This window comes from Heterocephalus glaber, unplaced genomic scaffold, assembly GCF_053883595.1.
Source record: "Heterocephalus glaber isolate CG9 unplaced genomic scaffold, H.glaber_assembly_v1.0 deba00000676, whole genome shotgun sequence".
Classification (NCBI taxonomy): Eukaryota; Metazoa; Chordata; class Mammalia; order Rodentia; family Bathyergidae; genus Heterocephalus; species Heterocephalus glaber.
The window spans coordinates 18420604-18439294 of record NW_028258156.1 but is presented as its reverse complement, the minus strand read 5'-3'; the positions used below and the strand labels follow the sequence as shown (position 1 = coordinate 18439294).

The 18691-nt window shown below is 34.2% G+C and overlaps 1 protein-coding gene across 2 annotated transcripts in view; it reads right to left on the bottom strand.

Moving 5' to 3' along the window:
- The window catches only part of Immp2l (inner mitochondrial membrane peptidase subunit 2), a 903239-nt gene that overhangs the window by 276937 nt on the left and 607611 nt on the right, over positions 1-18691 (bottom strand). For both annotated transcript variants that reach the window (XM_021253899.2, XM_087206453.1), the window contains exon 5: positions 12815-12880. In XM_021253899.2, the coding sequence (XP_021109558.1) occupies positions 12815-12880 (66 nt within the window). The remainder of the gene's footprint in view (positions 1-12814; positions 12881-18691) is intronic.

Sequence of the window (18691 nt, the reverse complement as noted above, 5' to 3'; positions counted from 1 at the left end):
ATCTTCTTGGTCCCTAGGTGCCCGATTCAAGACCTTGAAGTTAATGACATTCCATTCACCATAGGAAAAACATACAAGTTTCATCATATAATTTACTCTTCTGAAAGAAAATATCAACTGTCAACAGCCTAATAATTTAAAAATTAATCAATTTCACTTTAATTCTCATTCGATTCACAACTACCAGGATGAGCATGTTCAAAATCTGAATAATTCTACTAGTGAGACCTATCTAGACTCACACAGCATCACTTTGCATAAAAACTAGAGATATTTTTTAAATGAATGTTACACAATATTTCTGAAAACAAACATTTTGTAATTTTACAAAACAGCAAATATAAACTTTACTTTGAAAATCAACATTTAGAATACAGGGCTAATTACTGCTTATGACTAAGACTACTATATACCTATGTATTTCTCCCAATAAGTTCAATAATATTTGAAGCTTTATCATAATAACAAATGAGTCCAGGAACTAAATTATTTATTTAAACAATACCTATATATTCCCCAGCTTATTAGCTGCTTCTCTGCACTTTTTTTTTTTTGGTCTAGCAAAGTAGACTGTACTAATGTAACAGCCAAAAAAAAGCACTGAGTTATAATGTCAGGCTTTGATGATCAGCTGTAAATAATGTAGGATAGTATTCTAAAACTATTTTCTCAACTGCAGGCCTATTTCTTTTGTATTAAGAAGAAACTAACTGGACAATGAAATTTATTATTCTTTTTTATGAGCATGTGGCTACTCCCCAATTCAGGTGCTCTGCTGTGTTCTTTCAGGACAAATATCTTCTAGGTCTAGGTATGCCAGGTGTCTTCTAGCAATTCAGCAAAGATCTCATTACAAGTAGCAGCTCAGTATTTTCTCTCTGACTGCCCTCTGCCTCAACCAACATATTAACTAATGAATCCATGATGGCTGAGCTTTTTCTCTTATATTTAAACCATTGCACAAGTTTAAAAATAATGGTTCTATTTCCTATTGATTTCCAAGTTAAAGAAATAAAATAAGTAACACAAGCCAAAGGTCAACAAACTACAGCACACAGAGCAGATATGGTTCAACACTTGATTTTTGTAAATAAAGTTTTATTGGAAATTCATTTTATACATCTGTCTTTCATGTTATCAGAGTATTAGAGTTCAGGAGATTTTTCAGAGGCAGTATGGTCCATAAAGCCAAAACTATTTACTACTGGCCTTTTCCCAAAAAAAAGTATGCTGACCCCAGCTGCAGAAAGGAGAAGAAACCCAAATCAGAGGAACAGTAAATGCAACTCCTGCCAACAGGTAATAATGTGTAGGAGGAAGAATAGTAAGGTTGAAGCTATATGGTAGACTACATGTGAGTATTTTCATGGAAAGTTTTAATAGTGCTTTTATCCCATTTTATATTTTTGCTTTTGTTGCATATGCTTTTGATGTCATATTCATAAAAATCACTGCCAAGATCAATCAAATAAAACTTTTCCACTTTATTTTCTATGAGTTTTGCAAGTTCAGGCTTTACTTTTAATTCTAATCCATTTTTATTTGATCTGAGTGCATGATATGAGATAAAGTTTCAATTTCAAGGCTGGAGATATAGCTCTGTGGTAGAGTGCCTGCCTAGTGTGCACACACACACACACACACACACACACACAAAGATTGAATTTCAATCTTTCACATGTAGAAATCCAGTTTTCTCAATATCATTTGTTGACAAAGCCTATTGTTTCTCCATTATGTATTCCCAACACCCTTGTCAAAGATCAGTTGACTATACATACATTGGTTTACTTCCAGGTTCTCTATTGTGTTCCATTGGTCTACATGACCATCTTTAAGACAATACCATACTACTTTAATTACTGGAGTATTCCAATGTATTATGAAATTAGGAAATATGATGATTTCAGTTTTATTCTTATTTCTCAACATTGCTTTGGCTATTCGAGGTATAATTCAAGTCTGTGGCAATGCAAAATGGTGCTAGTACTATGAAAAACAGCATGGAGGTTCCTAATATATTTTTTTAAATGACTACAGTAGCCCCTCCCAATCCATAGGGAACACATTCAAAGGCCCCAGGAGATATCTGAAACCATAGACAGTAATGAACCTTAAAAGTACCATGCTTTTTCATATATATACATATTTATTATAAGTTTAATTTATAAATTAGACACAGTAGGTATTAGTAATAAATAATAATAAATTACAACAGCATTCTGTAATAAAAGGTATATAAATATAGCATCTTTCTTCCTTTCTCTTTTTTGCTTCTCTCTAAAAATACTGTGTTTTTACTTAAAGTAAGTACCTTATGGTTTCTCTTTGCCATATCACAATTACTAGCAACATTACTCCTGCACTTTCTGACTTCTTTGTAAGTCAAATAAGGGTTACATGAATACAAGCGTTGTGATACTGAAATAATTACTTTGCTCATTTTAATATTCTTCACAATGCCCAAGATGCAAAATGAACATAAATACCCATCAACAGAAGAATAAGAAAAGAAATGTGATATATACTTACATTGGAATGCTATTTTTAGCCTTTAAGAAAAGAGTCTGCAATTATGCAACAATATGGATAACCTTGAGGGTATTATAGCAAACAAATTAAGCCAGTTATAGAAGGAGAAATATTACACTATTCCACTTATATGAGCTATATGAGATAGTCAAACTCTTAGGAACAAGAAATAGAATGGCAGTACCGGTTGCTGGGGCAAGGAGAAAATGGAGAGTTGCTGATCAACGGGTAAAAAAAAAATTGAGATATGCAAGATGAAAAAGTTCCAAAGATCTGCTATATAACTATAGTCAACAATACTGTATTGTATACTTAACCTGTTAAGAGGGTAGATCTCACATAAACTATATACACCACAATAAAATTTAAAACATTAATTTCATTTTTTTAAAAATGCTTTTGTCGGTCCGGGGATTTAGCTCAGTGGTTTTGCTGCCTGCTGCACAAGTGCAAGGACCTGAGTTTGATCCCTGGTATAAAAAAAAAAAAAATGTTTTTGTTTATTCCAGTTGTAAGATTCATAAAATGTGGAGCCATGTATTAGCCTAGCAGCACAATAAAATTATTTTCGTTGTGACAACAAAATATTTGATAATCTAAAATGGCAAAAGATTCTGTTAAGCTCTGGAGAAGTCAAATGGAAATTTAATTAATAATAATAAAATAAAGTCAAAACTTCAATAATGTGTTACATTTAAGTTGGCATTGATGCATTTTTTTCTCCTAAATCTCTTTTGTGCTTTAAAATAACACTAAAAATAGAGAGAGAAAAGAAAGTCAAACTAATAGAGGTCAATAGCAACCAAACAAGTTCACACACCTAATATAGGACAGAGCTAGAAGTAAACTTGAAATCATCTCACTCCAAGTATAGCACTCTATCTACTATGTCACGCAATCTCTCATTCTCCTTTAAATGATAAAAACATGTTTTTACAAAAATATTAATAAAATTTTCAAACATTCATAGTTAATTAAATCAATACATTGACCATATCTGCTCACTACAATAAAAATTTCCTCCAAACATTTTAAAAGAGAGGCAGTGGTCAATGTTAAATTTAAGCAAGGTTAACTGAAAATGCACAAAAAAATAGAAGCACTATCTGTTCTTTTATTATTAAGTAATTATTCAGGCTGAAAAATTCACCGTAAGTTCTGTTTTTTAAAAAAGTATTTTAAAAGACAATCTTTTGAGCTTACTGTGATAATTATACTTATATATCTTTTCAAAATATGTGACAGACTTACATTACTGCAGGCAGAAAAAAAAAGCAAAATCAATATTTAGTCCAAAAGACTGTACAAAAGTTAGTGTCTATTTTAAGATTTCTATTTTACTTGGCATTTACAACTCCTAAAAGATATACTAGTAAGAAACGTAGTTGAGCCAGCAGTAAAGAAAGCCACTCCAATATTACCCTGGTCAGCTCCAGGTACAATGTGCTTTTGCCTAGGAAACTTCAGGCTCCAAAGAAGCCCTGCACATCATCTTTCTATATCTAGGGGAGGAGTGAGGCTCACAACAGAACTGAAGAGTCAATTCCCCAGGCCAGGCCAAGAGATGAAAAACAGCTTGGTGAAAAGCATCAAAGGTCAGGCACTGATAACTACCTTCTCCAATGAGACTTCTTGCTGAGGATGTGGCTGAGGATCAAGCCAGGTCATGTTATCTTGCCTGGCTCCCTGTCGGAGAGATTTTGCTTATTAAGCTAAGTCACTGCACTTCCTACCGGAAGCACCTCTATTATTTCACTCATGGAGTGCCTAGGGGGGACATAATGGTTTGAATATTCCCCTTTTGATATTGTGAGTTTAATGAGAATACTAAATATCAAGGACATTATTCAATATTCATTTTCATCTTTCCTTAATTTTCTGTGAATGTTTTGTCTAGGTTATGTATCACTGCTATTCTGTAACACATCCATAGTATCTTTGTGTATGTTATTCACAGGACTATTTAGGACTTAATAAATAATTGCAGAGTTTGTTATGTTTTTAAATACCTACCTCATATGGGAATATACAAATATAGTACTGTTAACATAGTATAACATACACATAGGGAAACTTAAGTCCCTATGTATCTATGTAAAGATGTATCTCAAGTATATTTGTGAAATATTCAAGGAAAAAGCTACTGTAAAATACTTTTCTAATCCTTTCAATCTCCTGCTGAGACACAGAATAGAAGAATATACATCAGATATGTCTTGGGTATAATTAAGGACAAAAGAAAAGCAGAACTTTTCTTTTTATATCATATGCTCTGTTATTGTTTGAATTTTTCATAATAAGTATGTGTTTCTTTTGCAGTTAAGAAGGAGGTTGTATGTCTTTCCTTACCTTTAACTTTCACAGAAAGTTGTCACCAATATAGCCCAGCTCCTCAGGTTGACCAGCTGTTCCCCCTAAACTCCAGGGAATTTTAGTGCACTACCAAAGTAGCAGTTCTCTTGCTATACTATATCACTTCTGCTTCCTTTGTTGTCTTAGCATCAGACTACAAACTTCACTGTGCAAGGCTTTTATCATTTATAACTGTAGAGCTTGGCACAGTGTCTAGCAAAAAGTAAATACTGAAGGCACTGTGTGAATAACTATCAAATCACAGCAACTACTAGTACTATCTGATACTTTCTAAACACCTGCAATGCACCAAGCCCTGTGCTAATCAAATTATACCCACTATTGCATGTAATTCTCAAGGAAGCCCTTTGCAGTGTGTAATAGTGTTACAATATTCAGTGTACAGATGAGGAAAATAAGGCTTTCAAAATTAAGCACTTTGGCAATGTGACACCTTAAATGAAAAGATAGGATTTGAATTAAATACATCCCTGAATCAAGGTAATTTTAATTAATAGTTTGTGTTCATGGCCTCTACTCTATATTGAAGGAATAAATGAATGACCATTCAAGAATGAATAAAAATATGGAAGATTTTCTATTTAAAAAAGAACTCTGCTCAAGGGACAAGAGAACTATGAAACAGAAAATGAAACTAGAGAACCCACTGGCAGGGAAGAACACCACCACAGTAACAGGTGTCACTATTCATGGAAAAAGAAATTCAACCTAAATGGTCTACTGATGTTGCACAAATGTCATACCCTCTTAAGTCACAGTGTACACATTATGTTTGATACAGTATATCCAGAAACCTACCTACGCTGTGAAACTGAATACAGAAATAATTTTGACTTAAAAAGTTAACATTTGTATGTAACAATATTAATCTTTATAGAAAATCAAGATCAACACTCCTATATATGAACTCAATAGCTCTGTCTGGTAGAAATAAATGTCAATTGTTAAAACATACAGTTTTTATTAGGAAGTCCATATTTTATTAACAGATACAGCCACAGTATGCTGAATAATTACATACAGTTATATAAAATAAATATTTCCATAAAGGCTTGGATTGCCATTCAGTCTGTAAAAATAATTCTTTAGCAAGAAAGCAAGAATAAGCAGGCTATATTAGTAATTTCTAATGGTGACTTCAGAAGAAAAACTGATGATTTTTTCAGGAATGCCTCTTATTTATTGGTTAAAAAAAAATGCCCTGCAGAGACCCCCAGACACTACATTTCAATGTGGAAAACTTTATCTATTAAGTAGTAGCACTGGTCAGAACTTTAGTAATAAACAAGGATGAGCAAGACCATTTTGATCAGGAATAATGCATGGTTCACAATAAACCAAACTAAAAGACCTCACAGATTTTAGAAAACCTTCTACCTAAATTACTAACAACTAGGGATTGGTGAATGAAAACCCTCTCTTCTCAGAAGAAACCTTTAGTCTTCAAGTTCCAAAATATTTTATTCACCAATCTATATCAAAGTCCTAGACATATGTCCTTCCTTTCAGAACAAAAAACATGGCTGATTTCCAGTCTACCAAAAGTGCCATAAATCAAGACATGGAGGAGAGTCATAGCACACATTAGGCTTGTATTACTCAGAACCACTATACCAAGAACAAAAAAGAGAAGTCATTAAACGCATAATTTGTAGTTTTACAGGGGAAAAACTGAATTTAGCTCTGTTTTGTTTCCGATAAAGTTTCATCATTTGCTGGAACATAATATGATTCAAATATATGTGATCGGCTAATATTGATTTTCGTATCTTCAATACTCCATTTAAAATCAACAGACTTTAAAATGTTTAATTTCTTGTGATTCAATAGATTTTTTTCTTTCTAATACCAGAAAATTGTTTTTTATAAATTAAGGTGTTTTGACATTTTACAATATAATCTTTAGACTTGAAGAGAATGATCATTTAAATTTTCTGCATCTGGAGAAGACTCGCGACTCCCTGCCTCCGCCTGCTCTGAGGTAACTGGAAAAGATAAAGAAAGCTGCGCGCCATGCTTTCCCACATGAAAAAGACTGCTCTGTGGCAGGACAACTCCATGCCTAAATCCTGCTTGAGGCCAAGAAGTTATTCTGGTTCCTGGAAATATTACCCACAGTTCTTCTGAATGAGGATGCCCACAAGCTAACCAAAATCAAGCTAAATGAAGTGAATTATAAAGTAGATTCCATTGAACTGGTAAGGTGACCATTTGTTGCAGTGTGTCCTGGCAGTCTTGGTTTATGTTGATTACCCCAATGTAATTTTAACATTATCCTCTTTCATTCTCCCAATGTGTGTGAGTTTAGGAGATAAATAATATGGTCGCCTTCTTCTCTGAAAACTAAAAGACTTTATTAACTTGGAGGTCCAGATTCCAAAAGCCTGACCAGGGAGTTTTACCAAATAACAGGAGTAATGATGCTGAGTTGGGTAGAGAAGATCTGTGAACAGAAATACAACTGTCCCAGTAAGTAATACTGTTGCTTTAGAAATTTCAGTTGTGGTTCATTCGTATTGATGTGCTATGTTTAGTGCTTAATATTCATTTTAGGCCTTTCTAAAACAGTGCTTCTCCATGAGTCATAACAAATTAATAAGAAAAAGCAAATAACTATGAAAAATATTTTGGTGGAACTAATGAGTGTGTCTGAATATGACTTTCATTAGCTTTTTATTGTTAGTATTATAGATAATCATACTCATTTGGGTCAAAACATTAAAAATAACTACATGCATGGTGAAGAGATTCAAGAAAGCAAGCAACTGCCATAAGATTTTAATCAAAATTAATATCAAAAGTCCAGATACCCAACAGTCTTAGGACTATCTGGCTGAATTCTCTGAACAAATACTTCACCTCTACTTCTTATCTTGTTGGTATAACCATAATGAGTGTGACTGTAAATAATGTGACTACTTTTATCTGAGTCACTGAAAATAAATCAAAATAGTCATCATACATGTCATAAACAAGGGTATTTAACTACTTTTACAAGAAGCTAGACATTATTTTCTCAAGAGAAAAATTCTCATATCAGTTATAGAAGTCAGACTGCAGACAGAGTGATCCCTTAAGAACGCTAATCAGGCCATACTGCCTCATTGCTGGAAGCCTCCCCAGGCTGGCCATCTGTCAAACACAAATCCAAAGTTCTTAGTACGACCACAAAACTGCAGATCTCTCAGAACTAATCTCTTCCTTCAATTTCCTTCCTTCACATGTTGGCTTCTTCCAATTCATTGAACTTACCTAATATGTACCCATGTCAGATTTGTCTTTGTTATTTCCTTGGCCAGCGCTGTCCTTAGCCTAGAAACTAGTGTGGTTCTCTCCCTCCATTCCTTAACTTCAAGGTCTTTCAAATATTTTCTCATTACAGAGGTTTGCATGTGACCACATCACCTAAAACCCACCCCATTTCAGACCCTACTCCTTTATTTTTTTTCATAGCACCTCTCACTCATAATATTGCATTATATGTTATTTATAGTCTGCTTCCAACAAGTAAATGGAAGCAGCATGAGGACAGGAAACTTGTTCAGTTTTGTTCACTATGTCTCTCTGGTGTCAAGTCCTGTGCTCATTAAATGAACGGCACTAAAGTTTACACTGTGGGTAAATTGATATGAAATACAACCTAACCATCTAAAGCTGACTTTGAAATTTGTGCTGAAGTGTTTTAACTTCTGAATCTGAAGTCTACAACTTCTCCATTGCATATGACCTTTAAATCAATTTCCTCAGAGAAGGGTATTTAATCTAGTGGTGCTGAATGTAAATATATAAAAACGTTCTGAGAGGGAAATTTGGCGCTATCAAATAGAACTGAAAATAACAACAACCATCCACCACAAAAACATAGTTGGCCTAATATTTCCACTTCTAGCTATATTCTACAAAAATAATAAGTGTGTAAGGATTTATATGTAAAGGGTGCTCATTATAGCATTTTTAATTCAATAAGGGTGTTTTATTTCTGTAATTAAAATTGTTTTTTACCTTCCTTAGTGAGTAATATTAAAGCAACTACTAAGGAGAACAGATTACAATTTTATTGAACTGAAGTTTCGAGAGGTAATGCTGAGCAAAGTGACTGCTAATTACAATGCCCTGTCCCGCGATGTCTCACAGCATCTGTCATATCTACAAGCCCGGTACAATAGGTTCCTTACAACTACAAGGCATGCACCAAGTGACTGGTCTACCAGGCAATAACTGATTGGATCAAAAAAGGCACCTATCCCAGAGGCAGCTCATCAATTGGTTGAGAGCAGTTTATCAGGCGGGCAGATCTTAGGAGCATTTATTTAAGGGGTGCATGGAGATTTTTTCCACGAATTTAAACAGAAGGAACACCCCAGGAAGTAAGCAGTTGCCAATGGGGCAAAAGCCAACAGAAATATAGACCAGACAAGCAAAATCAAGGTGCCAGTACATGGAGGGCCAAGTGACAGAAAGCAGAAGTGCTAATGTTCCCTTGTTACTGATCTTCAGTGAGGCTTGTGATCCTTCGCTCCTCACTGTCCTTGCTTCCTCAGGTGTACGTAAAATAAGTGCTCTTAAAACTGTATTTCAGTACATATCTGTTTTTCACAACCTGAAATTTAAATAACAGTACTGTACATTAAACAGAAGATTGAATTGAGCCTTAAGAGGGCTAACCTCTGAAAAGATTGCGGTTCTTCTCTACCTTCTAATTATGTGTAATTCAAATTAAAAATGCTACTGATACTTAGAATAAATGTAACTAGTCCTCAAAGTAAGAGTTTTTCTCTCTGATCATTTCATGAAATATCAATTATTTCCAATGAAAGAATAATTCACATTTGTGCTTAGTTTGACTACTATAATATCTAAAGGAATATCTAAAGAGAGTTAATGATAGAAAACTCACATCACAGACTAAACCACCTTGCATGTCCTGAGCCAGGGCACTATTAGACTAATGACTTTGGGATGTAGATAGAAAGCATATTTCAATGATTGTTTTTAAATACATTCTGCCATTTAAAATATATATCACAGTCAAGGATCTAGTTCAGTGGTTCCGCTGTCTGCCTTGCAAGCGCAAGGACCTGAATTTGATCCCCGGTACCAAAAAATAAAATAAAATAAAATAAAATAAAATAAAATAAAATAAAATAAATATCACAGAGAGAAGAGGTACATCAGTAAATGATATTTTGTTACTTTATTATCACTGGACACTTTTTAACACGGTTACAAATCATTTTATGAATATATTCAATTATTTAAAGCCTAGGATACTTAGGTGCCAAAATTTCAAGGAGAATAAATTTCACATTTTCTTTAAAAATCACGAAACACTTAAGAAAAGATCATTTTCTAATTAATTATCAAATAAGTTTAGATACCACAGCAGAGGAAAATCTTGATCCTATGCACTCCCATTCCTCATGTTATCCGTTGCTCCATGGTTGGGGTACAGTGAAAGGGGACGAATAGGGCCGGGCCACAGGCCCCAAGTGTCACTGCAGGTTTTGCATGTGTTGGCTGCAGCAGTGGAGACAGAGGACACTGACCTAGACCCATTACCTCACGGACTCCCTTTCCTCCCACGCCCAAACCGGTGCCATTAACCTTGCCCTGACTCTCACTCTTGCTTTGCTCTGGGAATCCAATATTAGCATTCGCTGAGGAAAGCAACAGCCCCAGCTTGCTCTCTGCAAAGTCTACTGCAGGATTTCTGATTGCACAGAGCTTTTTGTGTCTCCCCAAGCTTTGCAATCATCACACTGTTCAGCCAGTGACCAATAATGATAAACCTGAATTAGAAGCTGTGTTCTCTTTGGATTATAACCTAAAACGGATCCCTTGACATCCCTAATTCTGTTAGATTACTTTAAATAGATGACATTTTTGCTTGCTTTGTTGACCAATTCTTTTGGATTTATTTTTAAAAATAGCTTTATCAAGATATAATTCATTTAAGACACAATTTATCAGTTTAAAATATAAAACTGAACATTTTTAGCATATTAACAGAATTGTACTGCCATTGTTACAGTCTAAGTTTAGGACATTTTCATATCCCTCAAAACCAAAAGAAAACAACTCTGTAACCCTTAGCAGTGCTGCCCACCACCCCCCTCCCATGCTTCTGGGAATCACTTACCTATGTCTGTTTCTATGAATTTGCCTATTCTGGATATTTCATACGAATGGAATCATGTATGTGGCTATTTAGTACTGACTTGTCTCATCTACCATAATGGTTTCTAGGGTTGCTGATTCATTGTTTAATATTATTGACATCATATCCACACACAGTCTTTTGTTTGGTTTTTTTTTGGTACCCGGGATCAAACTCAGGACCTTGTGCTTGCGAAGTGGGTGGCGACACACACTGTTTTTTAAACACTAAAAATATTCAAATATTTACAGATGGACATTTAAATTATACCTCAGTACAATTTTTAAAAGAACCCCAAACAAATGTTCATGAATATAACCCAAAGGCCAATACAATACTTCCATTAATATCATATAGGTTACAAGTAAGTCTTCAATTTTGATTTAAAAGTTTCTACCTACTGATCTTTACCTTAGCAAGTTTTCAAATTGTTTGGTCTCAGCACTCCTTTACATATTTAAAAATAGGATTTAAATCATATTTTTTTATATGGATCCTACTATTACTATTTATAGTATTTGAAATTTTTAAACTTTTAAAAACATTTTATTGATTTAATTTAAAAGAAAATAATAAAACCATATGATATGAAATATATATTTAACAAAAATATAGTTGTTTCCTTAAAAAAGAAAAAATACTGGGAAGAAACATTTTTATGTTTTTAAAAATCTTTTTAGTGTCTGGCTTAGTAGAAGACAGCTAGTTTTCATATCTGATTCTCATTTGATGTACTTAAAGATCACACATCTGGAAAATTCCACTGTAAACTCACAAAAGCAAGGATGGGAAGGACAAAAAAATTCTTAGTATTATTAGGAAAAGAGTTTTGGTAAATGTACATATCATATTTTGATCCCCTCCCCAACCTGAAAGCCAACTCTATGTGCAAATATAAAAAGGAAAAAGGTTTGATCTTATAGGCCCCCAGAAATGCTTCTGGGGATCCCCACACATTCTCAGGCCATGCTTTGAGAACCCTGGTCTAGATTTTCCTCTAAAGCTGACTGAGGTTCACTGCAGTGAGACTCCTTAATATGCACTAAAATCTATGTAAATATTTTAGGTGAAACTTTTTAGGAAAATAGGATCAGAACACTCTTGAATATAATTTTCAAAGCCTTTTGGCTATACATTGTATATACTTAACAATAACTTATTTAAAGTAAGTAATCAAAATGAGATATAAGATGTCATATAACTAATTACTCTATTTCACATATTCTTAATTTATCAACAAGAATAATAAATGTGTTGTTTAAACACCTATTATACTGTTAATACCTACATCCTCTATTGCTGTCTATGATTCAGAAGTTTAGATTTCACATGCTTTCAAGTTTTCTTCTCTCTATGATTATAAAAGATTCCTCTTAGCTTCTATTTGCTGCTAAAGTAATAAAATGTTCTTGAGTTTTTCTAAAATGGACATTTCTGCCATAATCTTGAAATAACTGTGGTACATTTAATATTTGAGAATCAGTGATTCAATGATCACCGAGGTGGTTAATTTTTGTGTAATGAGTATTTTTCCTATGACTCACAATTTCAGAATGATAATATGGTCAGTAAGCTTCTGTATGCCTTACATCTCAGAATGCTGAATGATGCTCACAAAAGCAGCACCAGCCCATGGTGAAACTCTCAAAGCTCTGGCCCTTCTTGAATTGAGAAGCATTTTCCAAATAATGAGATTTATAAATAAATTAAATATCTGCATATTTTGTACCTGAATTCAACAACAGTACCTACCTTATAATGTCTCCTTCAAGAGCAATCACCCTCTTAATGATCTTCTGTCCTGGGTTTTTAGGGGACCTAGAATAAAAAGATATGGTTATACCATCAGTTAGGTTTCTGTTATTTTAAGAAAATGAAAAGAAATTTGACAACAAAATAGGCTATATTAAAATCATTACAGAATTCTTTGCACCCCTGACATATCAATCCTACTTATGTTCAAGTGATATGACGTTACTATTGAAGTATTTCTCAATTTAAATCTCTGGGAAAAAAGAAGCAATGTTGAAACTTTACAAAAAATAAAAAATACAGAGGGGTAAAGAATTATATCATTCCAGCATCTGGAAGGAAGCTCCCCCGCTGCCATCCCAAGCTCCTAGGGCAGAGAAGCTGAGCCGGTCCAAGCACCCAGAAGAAAGCTCTCCTGCTTCCTTCTCAAGCTCCTAGGGCAGAGAAGCTGAGCTGGTCCCAGCACCCAGAAGGAAGCTCCCCTGATGCCATCCTAAGCTCCTAGGACAGAGAAAGTAAGCCATGTGGGCACCAGAAGCACCCCCCCCACCACCACAATGGAAATGAGAAGACACATAAACAAACCTCAAAAACAGACTTATGGATCACCTATAGCAACCACAAAGGGAAACGGGATGGAACAATCTGATACTCAACCACCTGGACTCTCTGAACTGGCAACAAAAGAGGATCTGGGAAAAATGAAATCAGAAATAATTACTCAGATAACAGCAAAGATTTTGCTCATGGTGCAAGACATGATTAATAAATCTAGAGAGGACACAGATAAAAAAATAGAGGATCTGAGGAACATGATGGAATCCCAACATAGGAAACAAATGGAATCCAAAAAACAGATACAAACAGATTTCCAAGAGATTAAAAACTCCATCGAAAGTCTGCACAGCAGAATGAACCAATGTGAGGATAGAATTTCAGATATAGAAGAAAAGATTGCAATTAGTGAGGAGGAAAAGAAAAATTGCTTTAAAATTGTAAAGGAACACAAGAAATCAATCCAGCAGCTGCTAGACGATGCAAAGAAGAAGAATAACATAAGACTGACTGGAGTCAATGAAGAAAGAGGAGAGAGTGCAGATGACATAAAAAAAACTGTTCACAGAAGTGATGGCAGAAAACTTCCCAAGCAAGGGAAAAGAACTTGACATACAGATAAGTGAGGCATATAGGACTCCAGCTAGCCTTGATCAAAAAAAATCTACATATAGGCATATAATAGTTAGGATTCCAGAAATCCAACAGAACAAAGTTCTACAAGCAGTGAGAGAAAAGAAACAAATCACATACAAAGGAAAGCCCATCAGAATCACAGCAGACTTCTCAATGCAGACGCTCAAGGCAAGAAGAGCTTGGAATGATGTATTTCAATCCCTAAAGGAAAACAGCCTCCAACCCAGATTGATGTACCCTGCAAAACTATCTTTCAAAATTGATGGAGAAATAAGATACTTTCATGATAAAGAGCATCTCAGGAACTTCATGAATACCAAACCAGCACTCCAAAACATTTTAGACAATACCCTAGGAAAATATAATGAAGATTGCAACCCCAGGAAGCCCAGCAGAATGAATCCATTGGTCATGACAAATTAAACACAAAGGGGGAGACTCCAACCAAAAGAAAAAGTCATGAAAAGGCTTTTAAAACTTTTAACTTCATCTCCCTAATGAGTGTATAATTCAATCTTGTTATTGTACTGATTAGTATTTTTCTGATTCTAGAATTGCACACCTTTACCTGTGCTATACTGGCTATTTATCATCTTCTTATGTCTACTTTTTAATTGGATTGTCTATTAATGAGCTCTAGGAATTCTTTATATATTCTGGTCATAGGTTATATGCATTGTAAATATGGTCTGTTTAAGGACTACTTTTCATTTTAATGATGTCATTTAAAGTTCTAAATTTTGATGGAATCTCATTTATCAATTTTTTTCTTTTATACATCATGTCTTGGTATACTAGGTAGTTCTTGCCTACTCTGAATTCATAAACATTGTCCTTTATAATTTCTTCTTAAAGTTTTATACTTTTAGGCTTTCTTATTTAGGTTCATAGATCCCTTCAAGTTATTTTCATGTATGGAAAAAAGGGTTGAGGTTAATTTTTTATACATGGATACCAGGTGTTCTAGTGCCATTTGCTGAAAACACTCTCTCTTCCTCAGCTCTTGAATTGAGTTTATATTCTATAAAATGCTAATGTTAAATAATTTTTCAAAACTCAGTGGACCATATATGTGTGGTTCTATTTCTAGATTCTCTGTTTTATTCCAATGATCTATATGTCTTTCCTTACACCAACACTGCCTTGAGTACTGCAGCTTTAGAAGAAGTCTTAAAATTAGGTACTAAACGTCTTCCAACACTGTTTTTCTTTTTGTTTTTGTTTTCAACTTCTCTAGGTCCTTTGTACTCCTACATAATTTTTAAATTTCAATATCCAATTCTTCATTTATAGTAAGTATACACAGACCTGAATTTTTAAATATACCTTGTGTTTTCTAATCCTGCTAAATTCAAGTACAAGTTCTAGGGGCTCCTAGACATTTCTTAGTATTTTCTCTGTAGATGATCATTTCATCTACATATAAAGATTTTGCTTCTACCTTGCCAATCCTATCCTGTGTCATTTTATTGCCTGCCTATTTTGATTGGGCCTAGGTTTCAAAGTTTAATGGACAGATAAAGAGTAAGCATATCTGCCCTTGTTCCCCACCTTAAGGAGAAAGCATTGTATCTTCTCCATCCGTATAAGGCATTCTCACTGGAAGTATGGAGTACATGTCTTTAATCTGTTGAGAAGGTTCTGTTCTACTTCTAGTCTCCTGATAGCTTTTACCATGAACAGCTGTACAATTTAGTCCAATACCTTTTCTCCAACTAGTGACAGGATCACATGGCTTTCTCCTTTCCTCTGTTAAAATGATGACTTTTGGGGGTGGATCTTCCAATGCTGAACCAACACTGCCATCCCTATAATAAAACCACTTTCTACATACTGCCAGATCTGACTTCTAAGAGTTTGTTTTGTTAAACAAATTTCTATCTATGTTCATACTTTTTTCTTCTATTACCTTTATCCAGTTTTAGGATTGGCACAATGTTGAGTTCCTAAAATGAGGGGAGAAGTCTTCCTTCTTTTTTATGGTTTAATTGCTTGATATAATTTATCAGTTAAAATGTATATGAGCCTGCTGTTGTCATATAGGTAGGTTTTCAAGCTAGGAATATACTTTCTTTAATAGGTGCTATTCAAAATTTATATTTCCTCCAGCGTTAGTTTCATTCGTCTTCCAAGTTACTTCTTAGAAGTTGTCAAATTTATTTCAAAAAAGATTTTTGAAATATGTTTTCTATATCCTTTTAAATTCTGTAAAATCTGTGGTAATTTCTCCTAGATCTTGATATTGTAATTTAAAAATGTATAATTGATATTGTGTAACAGGAAGGAAAGGTCTAAAGGAGCAGGGGAAGTGGGAGGGGTAGGGGAAAGGAAAAAAGGGAAAAGAAAAAATATGAGAAAAGGAAAAAAATGGAAACAAAGTCTTTGCAAATAGGGAATGGTGGAGGGAGTGGAAGGAGGGCAGGGGAAGGGGAAAAAAAATAAGAACCAAGAGACTCATGTAATGGTACAAGATCCCAATGATGAATGTAACTGTATTGTACACCTAAAATGTACCAATAAACTTAATGGGGAAAAAAAAGAATTATATCATTAAGGGATAAAGTTAATTGTTAAATTAGTATGGTTATCAAAGATAAGTACTTATAGGAAAGAATTCATACGTAAGAAAACAATTAGTCATTTCTTTCAAATGATACAATACTTAAATTTATTTCACTTAAAATTAAGAGGAACTTTATTTAAATCCTTTAGAAAACATTGAAGACAAGAAGTACTTAAAAAAAAGAATTAGATAATTTCTTTAAACTACATTTAGGTTTTGCCACTCGACAATTATGGAATTTGGAATGCTAAACAGGGTTACAGAGAGTAATTGACAGGTTTTGATATAATTAACAATGATATCATTTGTTTTAATCTATTTCATGACAGTACCTTTTTATTTGAAGTGATATTATTTACTCTAAATAAATCCCAGCCCCTCTCTTTCTTATCTATCTATCTATCTATCTATCTATCTATCTACCTATCTATCTACCTTCTGATATATCTCCTGTGTATTTCCTTTCCACATTGTAATAGGATTGATCAGTGAGGTCAAGAGAATATGGAAAAAGTGATGATCCATCATTTTTTAGATTATTCCATTACGAAACAGTCTTACTTTCATGTTGTATTCTTCCTCTCCTTCACCCTTCTCTTCCACCCTTTCTCCATTTCCCTTTCCCTTTAGCTCTCCCTGCCTCTGTCTTTCCCTGAAGTCCTCTCCTAGATAGCTACTCAGGGGGAGTCTTGTCTGTCCTGAGCAGCCCTGTGTAGAGATCCACCGGTGAGGAACCCAAGTCTGTGAGCAGTCACAGGAGTGAGCTCTGAGGCAGCCCCTCAGGCCCTGTCAGCCTTCCCTGGCAGTGACCTTGCTCAACAGGTGGGCTGCAACCTCCTTAGAGAAACAGAGCCACCAGCCAGCTGAGCTGCTAATGCTTTCACAACCCTCAGAGAACATGCAAGATCAATGTTTGCTCTTCTAAGCTACATATTGGGGTAATTTCTTACGTAGCAATTGATAAGTCTATCTTAATATGGACAAATTCCTTCAAAGGTCTTAAGTCTTCATAAGGTCTTAAGGTCTTCATAAGGTCTTAAGTCTTCTAATTTAACAGATACTTTCAAGGAACATCTTATATATCACATAAATGATCATTTACCAAATATTTGAAAACCATGGATAGATAAAAATATTTTCAATTCAAATCACATTTTGAGTTGAACTACCTATAAAAGGAATGTAGATGTGCAAAATCTAAGAAGATTAAATATGTAAAAAATGTAGATTTCACAAAAGGAAATATGCAGTTTCAATAAGATTTATTTCATGACATATCTTGTACAGAAAATGAAATCATGTAAAGTGATTGCATCTACTTGTGACAATTACATAGTAACATTCTTTACTTCCAAACAAAGTTTGATCAGAGTTTTGACTGTTTCTCCCCTTCATTAAATTGCACAAACATTATATTTCTGTAAGTCTGACATAATCAATGTACACCTAGAATGAGAATCTGGGTACATTTAGATTGGTCAAATTTGGGTCTTTCACACAGCTGTCTGTTTATATAACAAGTAATACATAAAATAATATTCAGTCAAAAAAATGTTCAGTCTTAGTGGTCACCAATGATTGGCCATTCAACAAGAAGATATTACAGCATTTTCTCACTATATTGATAAACAATACAAATAAAATGTTACAAGGGTTCAGGAACATGAGTATTCATAAACTGCTAAACTGCGTGGTCACAGCCTTCCATAAGGCAGTCAAGATTTTAAAACCTATCTTAGATAAAAAGTGTACTTTTAGTAATTAACCTTGATGAAATGAGGTATGCAAAATTTGTAAATACACAGATATTTAAAGCAGTGCCTATAAAATTTTTTTTTAAATCCAACAACAGGAGATTGGTTAAGTAGATTATCGATCATCCACACAATTAAATGATTTACAGTGATTAAAAATGATGGTACAGAAGAAGATTTCATCATACAGAAATATCAACAAAATTTACAGATTAGGACTGGCTCAGCCAGGCAGGTGGAGCTAACCTTGGTTGTAAGGAGCCCCAGTCTGTCCAATCCACACCCTGCCTCCCAGTGACCAGACTCACTGACTTATAACTGCACACTGTTGTGCACTTTGTCTATTGTGACAGCAGAGACATACTCTGA